The following is a 24,113-nucleotide window of genomic DNA, read 5'->3' on the forward strand; positions in this document are numbered from 1 at the left end:
TGACCTCCAAGGACCCTTCCAATATTATTATTATTATTATTATTATTATTATTATTATTATTATTATTATTATTATCATCATCATTATTGCTAATTGAGCTCACTTATGTCACAGTAAGCCTGTGGGATGCGTTGTCTAGTTAAAATGAAATCACAAGCCAAAACTTCCAAGAGAAATCAATGGTAATTTATTTGTACCCCTTTGCAAAGGGGGTGCTCCTTGTGCATTCATGCACACAGTGGACACACCCCAAATTACAATATTCATTCTGTATGTTCTCCATTGCCATTACAAATTTACCTCCCACCTCTTCTTCACTGGGTTAGTAATCATGCTGTGATCCTGTCGTCACAACCACCCACCCACCCCGATTACATCTCCCACTCCTCTTAATTTTATCACTCCCTTCTCTTATTTACGAATTTCCTTCTATGCTTGTTAGTTCCTAGAGCTGTCTCTGAGGTTGCTATCCAATCAGGAGATTCTGGTTAGGATGGGTTTTCAGTGTAGCAGAGACCTTCCTAGATGCAATTCTCAAGCTTCAAGCTAGGCTCATGAGAGTAAAATGTACGCGATGTATTTGCTCTACAGGCCAGCATGTCCTCCCACAGTTGTGTAAAAACAATAAGCTCCCTTTTCCCACAAGCCAGTCAGCCCCCCCATGTTCTAAAGACCCCTTGCAGAAGTAGCACCCCAACAACCCACGCAGGATCCTCTGAAGTTGGCAGAATTGAGGACAGCCTTGGTCTTCAAGCACAACTGGCATAGGCCTAACCACACTAACCAAAGGGCTTTCACCAAACCAAAGTGAGTTCATCTTTGCAAATGGCAACTGGGTTTCCAGGGCTTCTGGGTGAGCAGAAAAACCAAATACGCAGGTATAGCCTAGGTCAGGGGTGTCAAACTCGCAACATCACGTGACGTGTCACGACTTTTTGGCAATTGGCGGCAATGGGGTGGGTGCGGTTTCGCTATGATGGATCCGGGCTGCGGGCTGGCAGTTTGATGCCCCTGGTCTAGGGTTTCTTGCCTGAGCAGGGGTTAGACTAGCAGACCTTCAAGGCCCCTTACAACTCTGTTATTCTGATATTTTTTTACAATAAATACCTCAAACTTTTGCAAGTAGGAACCTAGTTTCCAATTTACACGTATTTTAAAATTGTTCTAGCCAAAACCTGGCTTGCCTAAAGCAACCAAATTGCTTTGAAGATATAACTTTATGTAAAAAAGATGTCGAGACTCTAGAAAGAGTACAGAGAAGAGCAACAAAGATGATTGGGGGACTGGAGGCTAAAACATATAGGGAACGGTTGCTGGAATTGGGTATGTCTAGTTTAATGAAGAGAAGGACGAGGGGGGACATGGTAGCAGTGTTCCAGTATCTCAGGGGCTGCCCCATAGAAGAGGGAGTCAAGCTATTCTCGAAAGTGCCTGAAGGCATGAGAAGAAGCAACGGATGGAAACTAGTCAAGGAGAGAAGCAACCTAGAACTGAGGAGAAACTTCCTGACAGTTAGAACAATTAACCAGTGGAACAACCTACCTCCAGAGGTGATGAATGCTCCAACACTGGAGGTTTTTAAGAAGAGACTGGACAGCCATTTGCCTGAAATGGTATAGGGTTTCCTGCCTTAGCAGGGGGTTGGACTAGATGACCTCCAAGGTCCCTTCCAACTTTATTATTATTATTATTATTATTATTATTATTATTATTATTATTATTATTATTATTATTATTATTATTATTATTATTATATTTGCATGCAAACAATCAAATCTTACTGCAAGGCAGGCACCAGCCAAGCATTTGCAGCTTGCTGATCAGTCCTGAGCAAAAAGCAGAACGCCGGACTTTGGCCTGCTGCATTGCAGACACTCCACACACACACACACACACACACACACACACCTCAAAAAGCAAACAGTGTAAATTATGTGTGACTTTGAATTTTGATAAAGCCACCTTTGACCCCTAACCCCCCAGATCAGCTTGCTAGCCACACTATGTCTGAGAAAAGCTGGTGAACAAAATTGGATTCAACTCCAATTCAGCTTGCTGTGAATATTTTCTCACAGGGGCACTTTAAGCTGTTCACATTTAAAAGCGCGGGGGGGGGGGGGGAATCTCGTAGATTTGATACTGAATGCAACTCACCTTTATATGCACCACCACAAAATTTTGCTGTTCTTCAAATTTGTGATTTATTTATTTAAGAAACTTTATATGGCCACCCATTCGCTTTCAGTGACTCTGGATATTTTAAAAAATTAAAAACTCAGTATACAAACTAGGGAAAAAAAAGGCCCCCCACTTCCAGTTTCTCCATTCTGGGCAAGTCTGAAAATTGCTCTCTGCCTGTTAGCAAATTCGATGACCCAGCTCGGAGCAGACAGTACTTTAAGGCAGGGATCTCCAAACTTGGCAACTTCACGAGTTGTGGACTTCAACTCCCAGAATTCCCCCAGCCACTATGGCTGGGAGTTGAAGTCCAGCAGTCTTGAAGTGGCCAGGTTTGGAGACGCCTGGTTTAAGGGAGCAGAATGCAGGTTGAGAAGCAGGTTTCAGGGCATAAACACAATCAGGGTATCCCAGCAGCCATCAGACAAGGCCAGGGACAGCCCAGCCGAATCATCCAGAGATGTAAACCACGGTCACTTAGCCCGTGATCCAGTTGCCATGTCTTTTATCCAGAATATTACCAAAGGACAGCGGGGGGGGGGGGAGGCTTTCCTCAGACGTTATAAACTTAGCAGCTTGCGATGGTCCTTTGACAATTCCCGCCCCCAGAGCGCCAGGGCCCTCCCGAGTGTTGAACTGGGCCCACGGGAAGATCCAACGACACCCGGGTCCTGGATGCCTAGGGAGGTTCTCAACCATCCAGGTGAGGTTGTCCCACAGGTGCTTTTTCAAAGGGTGATTGGACTTTGAAGACATTTTGCTGCTCCTCCAAGAAGCTTCTTGAGTTCTGACTCGAATGGGGAGGGATTGGAAAAAGTATTCTCAGAGAGAGTACTAACGACCAGACAACTACAAGGAATATAAATCCTTCCATTCCCCACCATTCGGTCAGAAGTGAAGAAGCTTCTCGGGTGAGAAAAAATAAAGCCCAGTTGCCTTTTGAAAAAGCACCTTTGGCACAGGGTCCCGGACTGCCTCTCTCTGTCTCTGCCCCCCCCCCAGTGAAGAAGCAGGAGGTGTGGGGAAGGGCAGGAAGAGTGAAGAAACCCCCAGGCCCACGACTGGAGTAAGAGTTAGAATTTCTGCACCAGACCCAGCCAAAGAAGGAACGCTGCACCAGTTACAGAAAGAAAAACCCTTTTAATCTGGCAGAACTCGAATCTACAAACATTAGAAAAGAGAAATACGTACAAAAAGTCAAGAGTCAAGGTGCTCCAATATTTCTCTTCCTGAGGCTGTGGGGAGGCCCCACTTGGGAGTAGAGGGGGGGAGAACGGGCAGTGCCCAACGTGGCAACTTTGGGAAAGAGGCTCTCGGCCTGGGCTGCCCCAGAGGCCAGGAATCTCAGCCCTTAAGTTGCCCCCCCGGCGCCTCCGAGCTGCTCAGGAGCTGGTGCAAACACTGGCGGATTTCCTCCGGACCACGATAGGCCTTCTTGGTGCCCCGGGGCAAATGGCGGCAGGACGAGAGGTTGAGGTAGCTGAGGGCAGGACAGCTGGCAATCAGGGCGCTTGCGTGAAGGAAGAAGGAACTTCTGTTAGGGCCATTACAGGGTTACAGTCCTCGAATTACAACCACAACGGAGCCCAAAATTCTGTTGCTAAGCGAGACAGCTGTTAAGTGAGTTTTGCCCCATTTCGTGACCTTTCTTGCCAATGTTGTTAAGTGAATCACTGCAGTAACACGGTCATTAAGTGAATCTGGCTTCCCCCACTGACTTTGCCTGTCAGGTCGCAAAAAGGGGGAACGCTGCAACCGTCATAAACGTGAGTCGGCTGCCAAGCGTTTGAATTCTGATCACGTGACCACGAGGCTGCTGCAGCGGTTATCAGGGCGAAAAACACTTTTCCCACTGCCGTTCTAACTACAAACGGTCACTAAACAAATGCTTGCAAGTCAAGGACTTATCAGGGCTCTCTTCCACCTTGCAAAGTGCCCCCGTGGCAGGGGTGGGCAACGGTGGCCACGTGACGGCATAGCCGGCTTGGGGATTCTGAGAGTTGAAGCCCACCGGTCGTAAAGTTGCCACCGTTGCCCGCCCCTGCTCTTTAGCAATTGTGGAGCCCCCTCCTCCACTGGCCTCTCAAGACTGCGAGGGCCAAGGCCCCCCAGGCCTCCACCCACCACCAGCCTGCCAGGCCCTGAAGGCCCAGGGCAGCTGGGATTCATGCCGGTTTCTGGAGGGCACGACTGTGTGATGCCAAGGCCGAGCACACGGGCATTAAACCCAGAGGCAAGAACCCGAGCAGAGGGTCCTTTTCCCAGGACCAAGCGCCCTCCTGGGTGAAAGGATCTCCGGGTGCCCCAGCGGGACCCTATCCTCCCTTCTTTCTTGGGGCTGCGGGCTGAGGCGGGAAGGAAAGACACGGCGGGCACTGCCCGGCTCACCTGACGGTCCCGAGGGCAATCTTGGTCCCCGTGAGGCTGAGGGAGCGCAGCACCGGCGCCCCGCCCTCGCCCCCGCCCTGAGTGAAGGCGGCCATGGCCAGCTCCAGGTCCTGCTCGCTGAAGCTCTGGGCGGTCAGGTCCAGCTCCCGCAGGCTGTGTCGCCACTTCCAGGTGAGGAGGGGGCTGCCTTCCAGGGGCCGGGACAGGTGGCTGGCGCTGTAGTGCAGGCCCAGGTAGAGCTGCTCCAGATCTGCAGCAAAGGCTTCGGGGGTCAGTAGGGAGCAGGACGGCCGGAGCCCCTTCCCTCAGGAGACAGGCAGGGGTCTCCAGGGAGCGGGTCTCAGATTCATAGCTGGTCGCCCCACCCAAACCCCGTCCTCTTGAGGGACAAGAAGCTGATAAGGGAACTGCCGCTGCTCAAGTCAGCTGGCTGGTCGTGAGCGGCATCAGCCCCTGCCTGGGTTTAGGTTGCCATCTGGGGCTTCACACGTAGCCCTCAACTTACAACGGCTTGCTTAGTGGCCGTTCAAAGTTACAACGGCACTGAAAAAAGCCAATCACTGCCACCCATTTGGGGCAGGGGCAGAGCGTCAGGCTAGAACCCAGGAGCTCCAGTCCTGCCAGGCCCCATGCCAACTGGGCGACCTTTGCTGGGCCAAACCATCCCTGGAAAACCGAGTTTCCGTCTGTCGTCTCTTGTCCTGCCTGCATTTGCAGAAAACGGTAACCGACGGAGGCGGCTTTCTCGCACCCACTTCCACCAAAGTGTGGTGCTTGAGGCTAAGGGGCAGGGCTAACTGGTTGCCTAGGAACAGGGGAAAGGGGATCACTTTTCTGCACCCACCTGGGCAGGTCAGCTGCTCCAGCCCCTTGGGTGTCACTCGGACGCAGCCACGCAGGTCGAGGACCCGGAGCCCACTGGAGGCACTCAGAATCCGCCACAGCATGTGGTTGTCCACGAAGGAGAAGGCCGTGGTGGCCAGGCACAGCTCCTCCAGCTGCGGGAAGCCCGGGGATGGGGGGGACGAGGTGGGGAGGGGCTTGGGGTAGTAGGTGACGTTCAGCAGTCGCAGCACCTGTGGGCAGGAGTGGACAGGCGCCAGGATAGAGCGGCTACCGAGAGGCCACAGAACAGAGGCCCCTACGAGACGCCAGCCAGCACTGCCTCTCCTAAGCCAGCCCCCTCCCTGCCCCCCCAACTCCTCCCACCGGCAGCCGGGAAGTCAAGTTCTGACTTGGGGAGGGGGCAAGAGGGACCCCCACGCACCTGCAGCTGTGGACAGGCCGCCTGGAGCTGTTCAATGGGCAGCTGGAAGTGCTGGGTGCTTTGCTTGATTTCGGCATTCACCTCCAGCAGCCGCAGGTCCGGGCAGCAGCCCCCCTGGGGGGTGGGGGGACACCAAAGACAGATGAGCAGGTGGGGTCAGCCCCAGAAAGCCCCCCCAGCCAGGAGAACCTCCCTGGAGGGCTGTGCCCAACACAGGCCAGCAATCCCTGGCTGCTCCTGGCCTGGCCTCTGTGTGTGCTGCCAGGCGCAAGCAACTAGAACTTCCGCCAAGAGGTTTATCTCTTGATGAACACCTTAGTGCCGGAATCTACCCTGCCTCCCCTTGGAATGGACAGGTGTCCCCTCAACGGCTGGACCCCAAACGCTTCCTCCCACGCAGGGGGCCCTAAGCCGGAATGTCTCCTGCCCCCATCAGCCCCTCCTCCCCTTCGACCGGCGGTTCCACCCTACGACAGGCAGTCCTCCACAAAGGACCGCAATTGAGCCCAAAGTTTCTGCCGCTGAAACAGTTAAGTGAATTTTGTCCCACTTTACGACCTTTCTTGCCACAGTTGTTAAGTGAATCACTGCAGTTGTTAAATTAGTTACACGGTTGTTAAATGAATCCGGCTTCCCCCACTGACTTTGCTGCTTAGAATGTTTATTTATTTATTTATTTATTTATTTTATTTTATTTAGATTTATATACCGCCCTTTCCCGAAGGACTCAGGGCGGTTTACAGGGCATTTAAAAAACAGTCAATACAAATGTTAAAACAAATTAAAAGAGATTAAATAGAACCCTGAGAAAATTAAAACCCAATTAAAATTAAAATTAAAAATATTCTCAGCCTGGGCCAGAGAGCTCGAAGAGCCAGGTCTTCAGGTCCCGGCGGAATGAACGGAGGGTGGGGGCAGTCCTAAGCTCCGCAGGCAGCTGGTTCCACAGGGCAGGCGCCCCCACTGAGAAGGCCCTATCCCTGGGTGTCACCCGCCGGCAATCTCTTACCGGTGGGACCCTGAGAAGACCCTCCCTGTGGGAGCGCACTGGACGAAGGGAACTTGATGCCGGCAGCAGGTGTTCCCTCAAATATCCCGGACCCTCGCCATTTAGGGCTTTATAGGTCATCACCAGCACCTTGAATCTCACCCGGAGGGCAACCGGAAGCCAATGCAGCTCGCGGAGTAGAGGTGTTACACGGGAGTACCGGGAAACCCCCATCACAACTCGCGCGGCCGCATTCTGCACCAGCTGAAGCCTCCGAGTGGTCCTCAAGGGCAGCCCCATGTAGAGAGCGTTGCAGTAGTCTAAACGGGAGGTCACGAGCGCACGAGTGACTGTGTGTAGGGCATCTCGCACACAGGTATCTGTGTTCAGATCCAACCCGTGGCTGGGGGAGGTTGCATTCTTGGCCGGCTTGGCAGGCCACCATCGCCAGGCCAGCCCCCCCCGGAGGGAGGGGCTCCTCCAGCCAAGGCATCGGGGCCGGCCTTTGGGGGGGGGCGGTCTGCTTACCACCAGGAGAGCAATAATGGCGCTCATGCGGCTGCTGTAGGTGAGGAAGAGCTGCTGCATCCGAGCACCGGCCGTCTCCAGAAAGCCGGTGACAGCCCAGGGGTCAACCTAGAGAGGCGGGAAAGGGCCGAGGAGCCGCTGGTGGGCCCCGCCATCCTCCAGAGGACCCCGCCGCCAAGACTGGGCCTGGCAGGCCCAGGGACCTCCCTCCCCTCGGGCCAAGGCTCACCTGGGACCCCTGCAGGTTCAGACTCACCAGCCGCGGGCAGGAGGCGGCCAGCAGGCAGAGGGGCTCGGCAGACACCCCGCTGCAGTGGCCGAGGCGCAGGGTAGCCAGCTGCGGGCAGGAGGCGGCCAGAGCCTGCAGAGAGAGGGGGGGACGGGGGGGGGGGTTAGCATCCTCGACCCCCTGGCAGGCGGAGGGGGGGAAGGGGGCGGCCCGACTCACCTGCAGCACCGGCGGGACGAGGCTCTTCCAGTGGTCGAGCGAGAAGTCGCGCAGGAGGGAGAACCTGCGGGGGCACGGAAGGTCCTCGGTTCGGGTCCAGGGCGGACCGTGGGGGGGCGCCGTGTGTGTGGGGGGGTCCCCGTCCTTACCTGTGGGTCGCCAGCCACTCCAGGGTGCCCAGCGCCCTCTTCTGCTGCGCCGGCGCCCATTTCTGCCCCGGGGCCGCCCAGCAGTGCCCCAGCGCCACCGTCTGCCAGAGGAGCGGCGCGGCGGCGGCTCGAGACCACAGACGGCACACGCGGGCAGCCCTGCCGAGAGAGGCGCGGCGGGTCAGGCGGGCGCGGGGTCCGCCAGGCCGCCCCCCCGGCCCCCGCCGCCCCCGCCCGGGCTCACCGGCACAGGAAGGGCACCGCGCCGCCCTCCGACGCCGCCGCCAGCCCGAAGACGCGCACCAGCAGCTCGGCCGGCAGCCCCGCGCCCCACTCGCCCCCGCCCCCCGCGCAGCCCCCCCCGGCGACCCCGCCGACCCCCGCCCCGCCCGCCCGCCGCCCCCGCGGCCCCGCCCGCGGCCCCGCCGGCCCCGGCAGCAGCAGCGCCGCCTCCTCCGTCTCCCGCACCACGAAGCGCGGGGCGACCCCCGCCCGACGCCCCCGCCTCCTCCGGGGGGGCGCCCGGCAGACCCCGCGCCGCATGACCGCTGGCCCCGCCTCCCAGAATGCCCGGGGAGGGGCGCGGCGCGGGGGCTGCCGGGAGGGCGGGAGGGAGGGCGCGCGGAGGAGGCCGGGAAGGGGCCGGCGAGGGGCGGGGCCCGGCGGCGCCCCTCCTCCCGCACGCGGCCGGCCGGCCGGTCCCCCGGTAGACTGCCCCTGCCGCTGCAGGCTCCTCCGGGTGAGCGGGGCGCGGGGCAGCAGCCGCGGCGGGGCGGGCGGGTCCCGCGGGAGGGCGAGGACGGCGCCGGGTGGAGCCCGCCCGGTGGCCGGAGAAGAGGCGATGCTGAGCCCGGGCGTCGCGCTCAGCCCAAGTCGGGGCGGTGGGAAGGGCTGCCCGGGAGCCGAGGAGGAGCGCCGAGCGCTGCCCTCCCGGCTCTCCGCGAAGGAGCCGCCGGCGCGGCACGGGGCTCTCCGGCTCCGCTTTGCCCTCCCGGGCGCGGCAGGTAAGCGGGGAGGAGGGCCTCCCAGACCCCCCTCCCCGAGGAAAGGGAAGCGGGCGGGCGGGTCCGGCTATGGGGAAAAGGCTGCCCCCCTCCCCGCTCTGCGGCCGGATCAGAGCAGGTGGGCTGCGCGCCCCTTTCATTTGCCGGCGGGGAGGAAAGGGGGGGGGCGTCGGAGGGGATTCCTGGAGGCCTCCCAAGTGGCCCTGGTGGGGGGGTGTCTCTCCTGACAATGGCTGGTCAAGGGGGGTGGGAAATGCGCCTTGAATGGCCCCCCCTCCCCGGGAAAGAGCAAGGAGTAGGGCGGGGCTGCGCTGGATTCCTTGGATGCGAAAGAGCCGATCCAGTCCGGTCTGTGCGCTTTCCGTGGAATTTGGACTGGAGACAGGCAGCGGCCTTAAGCGGAGGAGATAAGGATGGGGTCGGGAAAATACAGCCCTACGTCAGAGCCAGCAGATTGATCCATTTATTTAATGTGTACAGCTCCCATTTCATAAACATGAAATGCTGGTAAAAATGAAACAGGCCGTGTAAAGAAGTTTAGAACAAGGACTAGTCAATATAATGAAGGTCACAAGTGTCCTACAACGTATCTGCTGAGTGTCAAGAAGTCACTCTCCCCTTTGCTCAAAAAACAGAATCGTGCAACCACAGACAGGATTTGCTTAACATCCAGATGCCCCCACAAGCTTCGCTGTTGTGACCCTGAGGCCCTAATTCCTGAATCCGCTCATTATCATTGGAGGGAACACGGGAAGTGAGAAACCTCCCAGTGCCACCCAAGCAATGGTCTCCACAAGCAGGGCGTGTGTGTCTGTGTCTGTGTCTGTGTGTTCCTTCAGACTCGGAAGCTAAGCAGGGCCCAGCCTGGCTTGTTTGTGCTTGGAAGAGCAATCACCAGTTCCAAAGCTAGAGACAGGCGTGGAAATTGCTTCTGAATGGTTGCTGAGAAAATTTCACGGAGCTATCCCTGATATTGCTGAACCCATCCCACGTGGCATAAAGGAGAGAGTTGTTGTTGTTAGTTACGAAGTTGTGTCCAACCCATCGCAACCCCACGGACAACGTTCCTCCAGGCCTTCCTGTCCTCTACCATCTTCTGGAGTCCATTTAAGCTCACGCCTCCTGCTTCAGTGACTCCATCCAGCCACCTCATTCTCTGTCGTCCCCTTCTTCTCTTGCCCTCAATCTTTCCCAGCATTAGGCTCTTCTCCAGTGAGTCCTTCCTTCTCATTAGGTGGCCGAAGTATTTGAGTTTCCACTTCAGGATCTGGCCTTCTAAAGAGCAGTCGGGGTTGATCTCCTCTAAGACTGACCTGTTTGATCGCCTTGCAGTCCAAGGGACTCGCAGGAGTCTTCTCCAGCACCAGAGTTCAAAGGCCTCAATTCTTTGGCGCTCAGCCTTTCTTATGGTCCAGCTTTCACTGCCATCCATTGCAACTGGGAAGACCGTAGCCTTGTCTATACGCACTTTTGTTGGCAGGGTGATGTCTCTGCTTTTTAGTGTGCCGTGTAGATTTGCCATGGCTTTCCTCCCGAGGAGCAAGCGTCTTTTAATTTCTTGGCTACAGTCCCCGTCTGCGGTGATCTTGGAGCCCAGGAAAATAAAATCTGTCACTACCTCCATTTCTTCCCCATCTATTTGCCAGGAATTGAGAGGGCCAGATGCCATGATCTTGGTTTTCTTAATGTTTAGTTTCAACCCAACTTTTGCACTCTCCTTCTTCACCCGCAACAAGAGGCTCTTTAGTTCCTCTTCACTTTCTGCCATTAGAGTGGTATCATCTGCATATCTTAGGTTGTTAATGTTTCTCCCGGTAATCTTAATTCCAATTTTTGATTCATCTAGCCCTGCCTTTCTCACAATGTGCTCTGCATATAAGTTAAATAGGCAAGGCGACAGTATACAGCCTTGCCAGACTCCTTTCCCAATTTTGAACCAATCAGTGGTTCCGTGTCCAGTTCTCACTGTTGCTTCTTGGCCCGCATATAGGTTTCTCAAGAGACAAATAAGATGGTCTGGTATGCCCATCTCTTTAAGAACTTGCCAAAGTTTGTTGTGATTCACACAATCAAAGGCTTTAGCATAGTCAATGAAGGAGAAGTAGATGTTTTTCTGGAACTCTCTAGCTTTCTCCATGATCCAGCATATGTTGGCAATTTGATCTCTAGTTCCTCTGCCTCTTCGAAATCTTGCCTGTACTTCTGGTAGTTGTCGATCCACATACTGCTGGAGTCTAGCTTGTAGGATATGAAGCATAAATTTACTAGCATGTGAAATGACTGCAATGGTGCGATAGTTTGAACATTCTTTGGCACTGCCTTTCTTTGGAATTGGAATGTAAACTGATCTTTTCCAATCCTGTGGCCACTGTTGAGTTTTCCAAATTTGCTGGCAAATTGAGCGTAGCACTTTTACTGCATCGTCTTTTAAGATTTTGAATAGCTCAGCTAGAATACTGTCACCTCCACTAGCTTTGTTTTTGCTCAGCTTTCCTAAGGCCCACTTCACTTCACATTCTAGGATGTCTGGCTTGAGGTCAGTGACCACGTTATCGTGGTTATCAGGGACGTTAAGCTCGTTCTTGTATAGTAATTTTGCCACCTCTTCTTAATCTCTTCTGCCTGTTAGGTCCCTGCCATTTTGGTCCTTTATCATGCCCATTTTTGCATGAAACGTTCCCTTCATCTCTCCAATTTTCTTGAAAAGATCTCTGGTCCTCCCTATTCTATTGTTTTCTTCTATTTCTTTGCACTGTTCATTTAAGAAGGCATTCTTATCTCTTCTAGCTATTCTTTGGAATTCTGCATTCAATTGGGCGTATCTTTCTTTTTCTCCCTTGCCCTTCGCTTCCCTCCTTTCCTCAGCTATTTGCAAAGCTTCCTCAGACAGCCATTTTGCTTTCTTGCATTTCTTTTTCTTTGGGATGGTTTTGGTTGCTACCTGTTGTACAATGTCACGAACCTCTGTCCATAGTTCTTCAGGCACTCTGTCTATCAGATCTAATTCCTTAAATCTATTTGTCACCTCTACTGTATATTCAACAGGGATATGATTTAATTCATACCTGACTGGCCTGGTGCTTTTCCCTACTTTCTTCAGTTTAAGCCTAAATTTTGCAACGAGAAGCTCATGGTCTGAGCCACAGTCAGCTCCTGGTCTTGTTTTTACTGACTGTATAGAGCTTCTCCATCTTTGGCTGCAGAGCATATAGTCAATCTGATTTCTGTGTTGACCATCTGGTGATGTCCATGTGTAGAGCCGTCTCTTGGGTTGTTGGAAAAGAGTGTTTGCTATGACCATCGTATTCTCTTGACAGAATTCTATCAGCCTGTGCCCTGCTTCATTTTGTACTCCAAGGCCAAACTTGCCTGTTATTCCGGTTATCTTTTGGCTTCCTACTTTAGCATTCCAATCCCCCATGATGATAAGGACATCATTTTTTGGTGTTAGTTCTATAAGGTGCTGTAGGGCTTCATAGAACCGGTCAATTTCATCCTCTTCAGCACTGGTGGTTGGGGCATAGACCTGGACTACTGTGATATTGAATGGTTTGCCTTGGATTCGAACTGAGATCATTCTGTCATTTTGAGGATTGTATCCCAGTATTGCTTTTCCTACTTTTTTATTGACTATGAAGGCTACTCCATTTCTTCTGAGGGATTCTTGCCCGCAGTAGTATACCTGATGGTCATCTGAATTAAATTCACCCATTCCTGTCCATTTTAGTTCGCTGATACCTAAGATGTCGATGTTTAGTCTTGTCATCTCTTGTTTGACCACGTCCAGCTTGCCTTGATTCATGGATCTTACATTCCAGGTTCCTACTGTATGGAGAAAAAATCTTTACAGCATCGGACTTTCCTTTCACCACCAGACACATCCACAGCTGAGCGTCCTTTCGGCTTTGGCCCAGTCGCTTCATTCTTTCTGGCGCTACTAGTACTAGCCCTCTGCTCTTCCCCAGTAGCATATTGGACGCCTTCCGACCTGAGGGGCTCATCTTCCAGCGTCATATCGTTTTGCCTTTTGGTACTGTCCATGGGGTTTTCATGGCAAAGATACTGGAGTGGGCTGCCATTTCCTTCTCCAGTGGATCACATTTTGTCAGAACTCTCTGCTATGACCTGTCCATCTTGGGTGGCCCTGCACGACATAGCTCATAGCTTAATAATAATAATAATAGGTTGGAAGGGACCTTGGAGGTCATCTAGTCCAACCCCCTGCTAAGGCAGGAAACTCTATACCATTTCAGACAAGTGGCTGTCCAGTCTCTTCTTAAAACTTCCAGTGTTGGAGCATTCACCACTTCTGGAGGCAGGTTGTTCCACTGGTTAGTTGTTCTAACTGTCAGGAAGTTTCTCCTTAGTTCTAGGTTGCTTCTCTCCTTGACTAGTTTCCATCCGTTGCTTCTTCTCCTGCCTTCAGGGACTTTGGAGAATAGCTTGACTCCCTCTTCTTTGGGGCAGCCCCTGAGATATTGGAAGACTGCTATCCTGTCACCCCTCACCCTTCTCTTCATTAAACTAGACCTACCCAATTCCAGCAACCGTTCCCTATATGTTTTAGCCTCCAGTCCCCCAATCATCTTGGTTGCTCTTCTCTGTACCCTTTCTAGAGTCTCGACATCTTTTTTACATCGTGGTGACCAAAACTGGACGCAGTATTCCAGGTGTGGCCTTACCAAGGCCTTGTAAAGTGGTATTAGTACTTCACGTGATCTTGATTCTATCCCTCTGTTGATGCAGCCTAGCACTGTGTTGGCTTTTTTGGCAGCTGCAGCACACGGCTGGCTCCTATTTAAGGGATTGTCTACTAAGACTCCGAGATCCCTCTCACAGTTACTACTATTGAGCAAGGTACCACCTATACTATACCTGTGCATTTGATTTTTCCTGCCTAAATGCAGAACCTTACTTTTTTCACCATTGAATTTCATTTTGTTAGATAGCGCCCAGCGTTCGAGTCTGTCCAGATCCTCCTGTATCTTAAGCCTGTCTTCTGGAGTGTTGGCTATTCCTGCCAGCTGGGTGTCGTCTGCAAATTTGATGAGTTCCATTGAATTACGCAAGCCCCTTCGCCACGACAAGGCAGTAATCCATGAAGGGGAAAGGAGAGTTAACTTAAAAAAAACACCAGATCAGCCTCCTCAGCTGACTTTCGAACACCCAGAACGAGCAATGAGAAGGTCGGGGGGCCTGTTTCGGCTGCCCTGTGGCTCGTTGGGCTCTCCGTAACTGAAAGAGTTTCTCCCAACTTCCTGACAATAGAGGTTGCGGTGGAAGGTAGGCAGACTGTGTTTTTAAGCTTTGGTGCCCAAGCAGCAGGAGTCGTGGAAGGCCTCCCTCTGTGCCAGCCGAGGTTTAAAGGCCCCTCTCATCTCCTTAGAGGGCTAAGCAGAAGACAAGCAGAGCGCAAGGCTTAGGACGGGGGGGGTGCTGTGGGGGGGTTCTTCGCAGAAAATAGCACCTGGCATTTTTTTTTATCCAAAGCTGTCCGGGCAAGCCCATGCCGGGTTCCTGCCCTGGAATGCCAACCGTTCAAGAAGCTGCCGACTGATTGACTCCAGAAAGAGGATCAGCCTTCAGGCTGGGTAAGAGGGGTGTCATTCCGGGAGTCCCTCCCCCTGCCCCCCCTCCTCCCCCTTTATGTCTCTGCTCCTATCTGGTCTCCATTTGGGGAGTTTGTTTGCTCTGTTCAGCCTCTATTCCCCCCTCCCCCAACATAGAGGCCCCTCCCAAGCCCTCCTCACCTCTCACCCCCCAGGCACTCTGAGTCAGGCCAAGCCTTCCTCCACCTCCTCCTCCTCCTCTCAAGCTGTTGCTCGGAGTCAGGAGAGCTGGAGGGCTGCTCACCCTCCTGCCCCACATTGCTTAACTTCCTGGCAGACGCCAGAGGCCCAGCCGCCTTCCCTCGCTTGCAGTTGCCAAAAGGGGCTGCAGGTTCAGCAAATGGCTGCGGCCTCAGATGCGGGCAAACGGCTCCCGGACCCAACGAAAGAGTCCTCGGCTCATTTGTGTGGCATCCTTGGCGCTCCCTGAGCTGGGTGGTTTTCTTGCAGACATTTTGTGACTCACGTGGGTAACTTCATCAGTGCCAGGAGGTGGCGGGGTTTGTACCTTCTAGCACTGATGGTGTTACCTAGCTGGGTAATGAAACGTCTGCAAGAAGACAAGCACGCTCAGAGAGCACCCAGGACCCCATAATCCTCCTCCTCTCTGCAAACCCCACTCCCTCCTAGCACTGATGACGTCACCCAGCTGGAACAAGCAACGAGGACCCCACAGTCCTCCTCCTCTGCTGAAACCTCACTCCATTCTGGCACTGATGGTGTTACCTAGCTGGGTAATGAAACGTCTGCAGGAAAACCACCCAGCTCAGAGAGCACCCAGGACCTCCCAGTTCAACCTTGAGCTGCAAAGATTCTCCTTTATCTGCTCATTTGTGCATGGAGGAAAGAGCCGTGTTTTGCCCCTCTCCTGGTGCCCCGTGGCAGAGTCCTGCTTTCGGCCTCCAAGCTGAGCCTTGTGGGAAGGGGGTCCAGCAACAGCGCCCTCCACATCTCCCCCCCCACGACGTGGGGCTGTTCTCTGAGGAAGCCTTGCGTGTGCTTTCTGAAGTGGCTGCCTAAGGCAGGGCTCTCCAGACTTGGCAGCTGGAAGACTGGTGGACTTCAACTCCCAGAATTCCTCAGCCAGCCACGGAAGCTTCACAACCACCGTGGACTTCGACTCCCAGGACTCCGTGCTGGCTGGGGAATTCTGGGAGTTGAAGTCCACGAGTCTTTAAGTTGTCACATTTGGAGAAGACCCTTGGCCTAAGGAACGCAACTTCTGGTCCTGGCCCTTCAGAGTTAGAGCTGTAGGCGGAGTGGGGTCCAGTGGGGCCGGGCAGGTGGGCATTCACAGGCCCGGCACGCTTGGCAGCCGGAGACAGAGCCTGGCCCTGGTGACGTCCTCTCTCTGCAGGCCGCCGAGATGTCGTCCAGCTCCCTCCGCAGCCCGGCCATCCTTCCCCACGTGCTGGTGGCCCTCTTTGGGATGGGCTCCTGGGTCTCCGTGAACTCCCTCTGGGTGGAGCTTCCCGTGGTGGTGAAGAAGCTGCCAGAAGGTGGGTGAGGGTCTCCCAGGGCGGAGAGCCAGTTTGCCTGGCAGGGGGAAATGGGGGGGGGACAACTGCCTGGCTGCCATCCAGGGAAGCAGGAGGGGAGGGTCTGCTGTGAAAGGGATGCAGCTTCCGGAGGGGGGGGCGAGAGGCAAGAGGCTTTGCTGGGGAGAACTGGGAGGGAAATGCCCGGCCAGTTGCTCTCAACTGCCCCCCCCGAGAGTGGAGAACTGCTGGGCTGTTTAGGACAGGAAAGGACAGTGAAGAAGGGAATGAAATAGAGTGGGGGTCCCCAACCCGTGGGCCCACTACCGGGCCATGGCCGCTTGGCCACCGGGCCATGGGAAGGGATGGCGAGTGCATGCGCATGCATGCGTGCACTTACCCCCACACACACGCTAGCACCACCCCAAGCATCCCGATGGCACTAGCACCACCCCGCCCTGAGTGTCCCACCGGCACTAGCGCCATCCCATTTGCAGCACTCGCGCCCGCACAGCCCTGTTTGCATGTGCACATGCACTCACATGCCGCCATTTGTGCGTGTGCACATCCGCTTGTAGCTGTTTGTGTGTGCACATGCACTCGTGTGCAGCCATTTGTGTGTGCACATGCACTCACGTGCGGCCCATTTGTGTGTGCGCACACCGGGCTCATTTTTGCACGCACACATATGAAGCCGATTTGCATGCGTGTACATGGTGGTGCCTGCCTCTCTTTCCGGGCCACCAAACCAAAAAGGTTGGAGACCTGGAATAGAGGATAGAGAAAGAGTAGAAACTAGAGTAGAGTAGAACAGAACAGATCAAACAGTTGGAAGGGGTCTTGGAGGTCTTCTAGTCCAACCCCCTGCTCAAGAAGGGAGATCCTCTATACAAGGAGTGTCAGTCTTGGCAACTTTAAGACTTGTCCTTCAACTCCCAGAATCCCCCAGTCAGCAGAGCTGGTGCCCCTGGCTTCCAGATGGGCAGAGCCACCCTTGGCGAGAAACTGTCGGGCACCTGGGTTGGCACCGTTCCCACTTCTCTTCCTGCAGGCTGGAACCTGCCCGCCTACCTCTCTGTCCTCATCGCCCTGGGGAACATTGGCCCGGTGAGCGTGACCCTGGTCCACCGCTTTGCCCCCAAGAGGCTGAAGGAGCAATGGCTGATCCACGCCATCCAGGCCTTGGCCACGGCCACGTCGCTCTTCCTCACCCTCTTTTGGGACCGCACCGCCGTGGTGGCCGGGGAGCCCCGCAGCGTGGCCTTCCTGGCGCTGGCGTTCCTGCTGGCCGTGGCCTGCTGCACCTCCAACGTCTCCTTCCTGCCCTTCATGTACCAGTTCCCCCCGCTCTTCATCCGCACTTTCTTCGTCGGCCAGGGGCTGAGCGCCCTCCTGCCCTGCGTGCTGGCTCTGGGGCAGGGCGTGGGGCAGTTGGAGTGCCTCAACGACACCCGGCGGAATGCCTCACGGCCACGCTACCTGGAGGAAAACTTCTCCGCCAGCACCTACTTCGGGCTGCTGGTGGCCCTGCTGGCGGCCTCGGCCCTCGCCTTCCTGGCCCTGGTCCTCTGGCACAGCCGCCAGGGCGCCCCGGAAGAGAGGGCCCCTCCCGAGGAGCGGACGGACACAGAGGAGGCCTACCCCTTGCGTGAAAACAGCGACCCCGCCTTGCACGACGGCGCCGCCGAGGCCTCCGCCGGCAAGGACTCTGCCTCCCCCCAGACCTTCTGGACAAGGAGGAACATCTACCTGTTGGTGCTTCTGGGGGTCTCCAATGCCCTGACCAACGGGGTGCTGCCTTCGGTGCAGACCTACTCCTGCCTGCCCTACGGCAGCACCGCCTTCCATATCTCGGTGGTCTTCAGCAACATTGCCAACCCCGTGGCCTGCTTCATCGCCATGTTCCTCCTGTGTCGGTAAGCGCCGGACGGGGTCCCGGGTGGGGAAGGGGCTCCCTGGTCTCTCCCCTCCTGGCTCCGGGGGCTTCTGGAATTAGAGGAGCCCTGAGGCATCGCTGGCAGCTGCGGGGGTCCGGTGGGAATCCGAGAGGCAGCTGCAGTGGGGGACGCAGGTAGCGCTCGACTTATGGCCTTCCTTGCCACAGTCGTTAAGTGAATCACTGCAGTCATAAAGACCATAACACGGTTGCTAAGTGAATCCGGCTTCCCCCTTGACTTTGGTTGTCGGAAGGTCGTCAAAGGGGATCACGTGACCCCAGGGGGATGCTGCGACCGTCGTAAGTACCTGTCAGTTGCCGAGCATCTGGATTTTGATCACTTGACCCTGGGGAGGCTGCTGCGACGGTCCATAAGTGTGAGAAAAGGTCGTCACTTTTTTCCAGTGCCGTGGTAACTTCGATCTCTAAACAAACTGTTGTAAGGCGAGGACTAGCTGTGGCAATGTCCCCAACTGTCCTACTCAACTCTGTCACTGGGTTGGTGGGAGAATTACAGGGGTAGGCAACCTTGGCTCTTTTATGAGTCGTGGACTTCAACTCCCAGGATTCCTGAGCCAGCCCTGGGGAAAGGGGGAGGTTTCCAAGCTGAGCCATGTCGGCTCAGGAATTCTGGGAGTTGAAGTCCCCGAGTCATGAAAAAGCCACGGTTGCCTACCCCTGCACTAGACGCAAGCAGGGATGGGGGTGTTTGGGGGTCCCTTAGCCAAGGCATCCAGCACATGTGGGGGCTCTTGGGGGGGGGAGATGGCTTTGCAGGTGAGGACAATGCAGCGGGAGGTGGGTCTTCTCTGGTCAACCCTGCTTGGCCACTGCTTCTCCCTTCTGCCCTGGGGGGGGGTCAGCACACCGCTTTTGGGGGGGGCATGGCTGGCCAAGCCGCAGACCTTCCCCAGCCCCCCTTCTCTCTCTTTCTTCTAGGTCATCCCTGGCCCTGAGCGCCATCTCGGCTGCCGGATGCGTCTTTGGGGGCTACCTGATGGTGCTGGCAGCCCTCAGCCCCTGCCCCCCACTGCACGACAGCCACGTGGGGGTGGCTCTTGTGGTGAGTGAGGCGCACCAAGGATGTGGGGGAACAGCCCCACAGTCTTCCTCTTGCCCCCCCAGGCCCTTCCTCTCTGAGTCCTCCTTTTCCAGCGAGGAGGAGCCACTTGGGCAAAACGCCACGCAAAGCAGGACCCCACCCTAACCCTTCCACCCTGAAGCCGACAGGGCTGCCGCAGAACCAGCTGGCCTCCCTTGCAGGGTTGCTGTGAAGACGGAAGGCAGCCCAGCAGGACTGCCGTGAAGCTCCCGGGGTTCACGTCACTCAGGATCTTCCTTTCTGTGTCATGCCAACAACAACAACCCTGTAAGGAAGGCTGGACAATGCTGACTGGTGCAAATCACCCCAAGAGTCTCGGGGGGGCTGAAGGGAGGCTCAGACCTGGATCCCCCCCCCAGGAATCAGAGCTGCTCCCCCCCCCTACAAGAAATATAGAAAACCCTGGCAGAGAGAGACCAGGGTTGGGTTTACTGCTTCGATTGTTTTTGGTTTCTTTTTAATTTAGCTATTATTTTCAATGATCAGTTTATTTTTATTTTTTAATTCTTGTTTATTTCTTGCGGTGAGATGGGCGACAAAATAATAATTAAATAATAATGATTTATGCGTGTATGTTGGACCTGCGTTTATCCCAAATGTGTTTGAACTCAGTTCCTGTTGGCCGACCTTCACTACCTCCCAGCTTCCGCGACTCTTTCTGTGAATTTGTGCATGTGTGTCAGATGTCAGGCGTGTGCTTTTCCCGAGCATGTGTAAACTCAGTCAATGGTGACTATTAAAAAGCTCTGCCCTCTTCCCCCCCCCCTCCAGGTGCTGGCCTGGATCTTCTTCTCCGGCCTCTTCTCCTACCTGAAGGTGGTCATCGGCACCTTGCTGCACGAGGCCGGCCACGCGGCTCTGCTCTGGTGCGGGGCCGTCATCCAGGCGGGCTCGCTGCTGGGGGCCTTGGCCATGTTCCCCCCGACCAGCGTCTACCGCCTCTTCCAGCGCGGAGAAGACTGCGTGGACAACTGCAGGGCCTGAGTGGCGGCTGGGGCCGGGCAGAGCTCTGCCTCCCAGGACCGTTTGCTCCGGCGCCTGGGCAGAGGGGCCCGCTCGGCATCCGTCCCAGGGTGGCGCTCCTGGGGAAGCGGATCCTCTGCCCTCTGTGCAGCTGGGGGGATTAAGCGAAGCAAGGGTTTGCTGTGGGCATGGTTTTGCTGAAAACTATAGGCCTAAATGCTGATTTCTGGCAAAACCGAATGTTGTGGGATTCTGCAAATGGTTGTACAGGTCATCCTTGACTTACAACTCCAACTGAGCTCCAGATTTCTGTTACTAAGCGAGACAGTTGTGAAGTGAGTTTTGCTCCATTTTACGACCTTCCTTGCCACAGTTGTTAAGTGAATCCAGCTTCCCCTTTGACTTTGCTCGTCAGAAGGTCGCAATGGGGAGTCCGTGATCCCTCTGGAATGCCACGACCGTCATAAATGCGAGCCGGTCGCTGAGCCTCTGAATTTTGATCACGTGACCAAAAGGGGAGACTGCAACGGTCGCTAAGTGTGAAAAACAGCCACTTTTTCTAGTGCCATTGTGACTTCAAGAGCTCACTAAGCAAATCTTTGCAAGCCCAAGACGGTCTCTGAATCTGCCTCACTGCCAGGCACCCGGAGTGCGGCCACCGGCTGCCAAGATCCTGTCCGTCGGGATCTTGGATCCGGGTTACAAGCCCCCGCGAGCAGGAACAGTAAACAGGGTGAACTAGAAATTCAGGCTAATGAGGGCAGATAGGATATGGTTGCCGCTACGGAAAGCTGGTGGGACGAAACCCGCAAACGGAACACTCAGCCAGAGGGATTTAAATTATTTAAAAGAAACAGACCAAACGAAAGAGGAGTTGCTCTCTATATAAGAAATAACTACATCTCTACAGAAATAGAGCACAACGATGAAGAAAATCGTCTTGAATGCATTTGGGTCAACATAAAAGGAGGGGAAAAATGACATTGCCGTAGTCAGGGGTAGGCAACCTTGGCTCTTTTATGACTGGTGGACTTCAACTCCCAGACTCCCTGAGCCAGCACAAGAGAACTATGGCCCCCTCATCACTCGTGGACTTCAACTCCCAGAATCCCTGAGCCGGCATGGCTCAGCTTGGAAACCTCTCCCCCTCAGCATGGCTGGCTCAGGAATTCTGGGAGTTGAAGTCCACAAGTCATAAAAGAGCCAAGGTTGCCTACCCCTGCCATAGGTGTATACTATAGGGTCTCCTGCCTGAGCAGGGGGTTGGACTAGATGACCTTCCAACTTTTGTATTATTATTATAAGTAGGTTTGTTGGAACTTCACTAGGCGACCATTTGTAAGTTGAGGACTATGTGGTGCTTGTGAGCTGGTTCTGGGGGCTCCCCACAGAGGCTGACACAGCAGCCTCACAAACTCCACACTACACTCCATGTGCATCGGCAGGCCAGGTCAGGAGGTCTTTGCTTCCCCCTTCCCCCCCCCCCCCCAAGATCTCCTGGATCCAGAGAGAGGTCAGGGCTGCCCCCTCTGGCGCCTTTTCTTTTCAAAAATGGTTTTTCTTAAGCATTTTTTTCTCACACATATATTTTTGTACCTTTTCTTGTTTGTATATTTTGGGAACAGAATTAAACTTTTAAATTAAAACCAAAGATTGCATTTGATAAAAATACATTAGTTTAAAAATAACATAGTTCTTTAAACCCATTCCTATTCCTAGCTGGATAAGAATGTAACCTTTGAAGTCTTTCAAATGGACTGAGTGGGAGGGGAAAGGGGGGGCGTCGCGATGCTATGGATTTGAACATTGGGGGATGGTCTCTGTTTTTAGATGCTTCCTGTTGAAGTATCTCTGAGATTCTCCGCACTTTGCAAACTGCTTTTTCTATTTTCTGCAGAATAAACTCTTTTCTTACCAATCCAATTTTGTTTTAAACGCATTTCTAACACTTTCGAGAGTAATTGTGCCCTCATTCCTCTGCTGGGACCCACAAAGTGGCTCCTTTGCCTGTCTTGTGGGGGGGGAGGTATTGGCCCTCCTCGGCTCCCTGAGTTGTCAGGTTTCTGGAAGTCCACTGCCCCCCCCACTCCCACCAACACACACACACACACACACAGAGATCAGAAGTCCTGGAGAATCTGCGCAGGCTCTGGGATCAGCCTTCTCTTCTGCAGGCCGGATGGGGCAAACAGCCCCCCCACCCCGTGCTCGCCTCCTGCCCCCCTTCGGGAGGAGGGGGGGGTAGATGTGGGTCCAGCTGGCCTTTCCTCAGCTCCCACTGAGCCTGCCCCACGTGGCTTCGGCAGCAGCCTTTGGCTTCGGCACTCTGGCTTCACTATAGAAATCTGGAAGGGAGGGGGAGAGCGCAGGGGGCAGGCCCCTCCCTCCCTCCCTCCCTCCTCTTCTTGCTTGGTTCTGCTCCACTTAGTGGCTCCAGATCTACTTCCCTTTGGCAACGCTTTTAAAAGATTTCCTTCAGGCCAAGACGGGTAATCCCTCGCCCTCTGCTGCCCTCTTCCGCCAGAGGCCCGGCCTTTCGCAGCCGCTTGGGCAGCCCTGCCAAGGCTTTGCCCAACAGCCGGCCTCTTCAGCGGCCGCCGGCCCACTGTGGGTTTTGCCCCAGGAAGGAGGGCGCTGCCCCCTGGCGTTGCACGGCCCCTCGGACTGCAAAGGGCAGCCGAAGCGCTGGGCGGACGGTGCCCGCCGCGCCTGCCCCTTGCCTGGGCGATCCGGTCTTGGGCTCCAGGGCTGTGCTGCCAGCTCAGCTGGGCCCGCAGCAGAGGGGGAGCCCGGGGCCTCTTGGAGCCCCGCAAGGATGGGCCAAGAAAAGGATCTGCATTTTTCCCCCTTTTCTCGAGACAATTGGAGCTGAGCCAAGGCAGGCGCAGAGGCCTGCAGTTCACACGCAAAGTGCAAAGCGTTATCTTTGAAGGTGGGAAACCGAGGGCCAGATAGTTTGGCTAGAATCGGCTCCCCTCTATTGCCATCAAACCTAACGCTGGGCAACCGTTCTTCTCTACAATTCTGCTTCCTGAAAAAACTGCCCCGGCTTTCCCGTTCACACACGCAACAACAGGACTTGGCGTGTCCGAGCTGCCACTGTTAAATCTCCCCGGATAGTCCAGTTTGCTTGCCGTATGGAAAGTGCCTCAGCAACGGTTCCACCTTCTGTGTGCTTCTTTCATATGGGCAAAGAGCCAGCAGGCACTGAAGGCCCTTGGGTAAAAAGATGATTTCTTTAAAAACGGTACGTGATAAATTACAGGGGTTTTTTTGTTTTTGTTTTCTGTGATTAGCAGCCAATAATCTACAAGGTGCACCCAAATGTGTTCAGGAAGCAAAATCTCTTGTCCAGTGTAATTAGATATTAAATAGCTTGGCACGACCTGAAAAAAAATCAGAATTCCATAACTGAAGAACATAAAAGCCAATCAAAATACAATAAAAACTGGATTATTATTTTTTTAAAAAAACTTTTAATGTAAAGAAATGATGATTCGAGGATCTGGAGGAGATCTTAAATCCATTCACCTCTTGGCACCTTCAGTGTTGCCATTACTAAAAGCCTGTGTGGATATTGTTAGCTTAACTTCTGTCGCTCGGTCCTGGGTTCTAGTCAGTCCTGGACCCCGGTCAATCCAGCCGAGGTTCTAGTCCACCTCAGCCACGGATGTAAGTTTGGGACAGTCAACTCTTTCAGCCCATCCTACCTCACAGAACTCCACTGGGCTCATAGCTGCTGACATGAGGGAGGGAGGGAGGGAGGGAGGGAGGGAGGGAGGGAGAGAGGGAGGAAGGAAGGAAGGAAGGAAGGAAGGAAGGAAGGAAGGAAGGAAGGAAGGAAGGAAGGAAGGAAAAACACTGAACACCACTGTTCTGTAATAGATTACGGGAAGGCTGCAGTCATATCTTGATTTCAGCGAAGCATTGATAGAGTTCACCATGGGGTTCTTAGGTATGTATTATGTCTACAGTACATAGCTGCCTATCACGAATAGAATGGAGTGGAATGGAATGGAATGGAATGGAATGGAATGGAATGGAATGGAATGGAATAGAATAGAATAGAATAGA

At 54.5% G+C, this 24,113-nt stretch overlaps 2 protein-coding genes across 4 annotated transcripts; one reads left to right on the top strand and one right to left on the bottom strand.

The window, feature by feature from the left end:
- Positions 1-3,299: 3,299 nt before the first annotated feature.
- Positions 3,300-8,490, bottom strand: FBXL6 (F-box and leucine rich repeat protein 6; the record flags this gene model as incomplete). Its single annotated transcript, XM_083360357.1, has 9 exons — positions 3,300-3,689; positions 4,568-4,817; positions 5,412-5,643; positions 5,835-5,948; positions 7,351-7,458; positions 7,580-7,711; positions 7,799-7,862; positions 7,948-8,106; positions 8,192-8,490. The coding sequence occupies 9 exons, from the start codon at positions 8,488-8,490 to the stop codon at positions 3,524-3,526; spliced, it is 1,524 nt and encodes a 507-aa protein (XP_083216483.1). The 3' UTR covers positions 3,300-3,523.
- A 142-nt stretch (positions 8,491-8,632) lies between these two features.
- On the top strand, positions 8,633-21,948 carry SLC52A2 (solute carrier family 52 member 2). Of its 3 annotated transcripts, none has more exons than XM_083359162.1 (6): positions 8,633-8,686; positions 14,442-14,542; positions 15,918-16,059; positions 17,090-17,954; positions 18,914-19,037; positions 19,848-21,948. In XM_083359162.1, the coding sequence occupies exons 3-6, from the start codon at positions 15,927-15,929 to the stop codon at positions 20,058-20,060; spliced, it is 1,335 nt and encodes a 444-aa protein (XP_083215288.1). In that variant the 5' UTR covers positions 8,633-8,686; positions 14,442-14,542; positions 15,918-15,926; the 3' UTR covers positions 20,061-21,948. The 3 variants fall into 3 exon arrangements, with proteins under 3 accessions (XP_083215288.1, XP_083215290.1, XP_083215289.1); XM_083359164.1 differs by lacking the exon at positions 8,633-8,686 and adding an exon at positions 8,790-8,951; XM_083359163.1 differs by lacking the exon at positions 8,633-8,686 and having other exon boundaries at positions 14,385-14,542.
- Positions 21,949-24,113: the final 2,165 nt, after the last annotated feature.

Source organism: Vipera ursinii, assembly GCF_947247035.1.
Source record: "Vipera ursinii genome assembly, chromosome: 3".
Classification (NCBI taxonomy): domain Eukaryota; kingdom Metazoa; phylum Chordata; class Lepidosauria; order Squamata; family Viperidae; genus Vipera; species Vipera ursinii.

What these genes read in the sequence shown, in the direction of transcription:
- SLC52A2 (XM_083359162.1), top strand. Translation starts at nt 15,927, where the DNA reads ATGTCGTCCAGCTCCCTCCGCAGCCCGGCCATCCTTCCCCACGTGCTG. An exon ending in GGTGAAGAAGCTGCCAGAAG is followed by an intron (nt 16,060 to 17,089) that starts GTGGGTGAGGGT and finishes CTCTTCCTGCAG; the next exon opens with GCTGGAACCTGCCCGCCTAC. An exon ending in GCCATGTTCCTCCTGTGTCG is followed by an intron (nt 17,955 to 18,913) that starts GTAAGCGCCGGA and finishes TCTTTCTTCTAG; the next exon opens with GTCATCCCTGGCCCTGAGCG.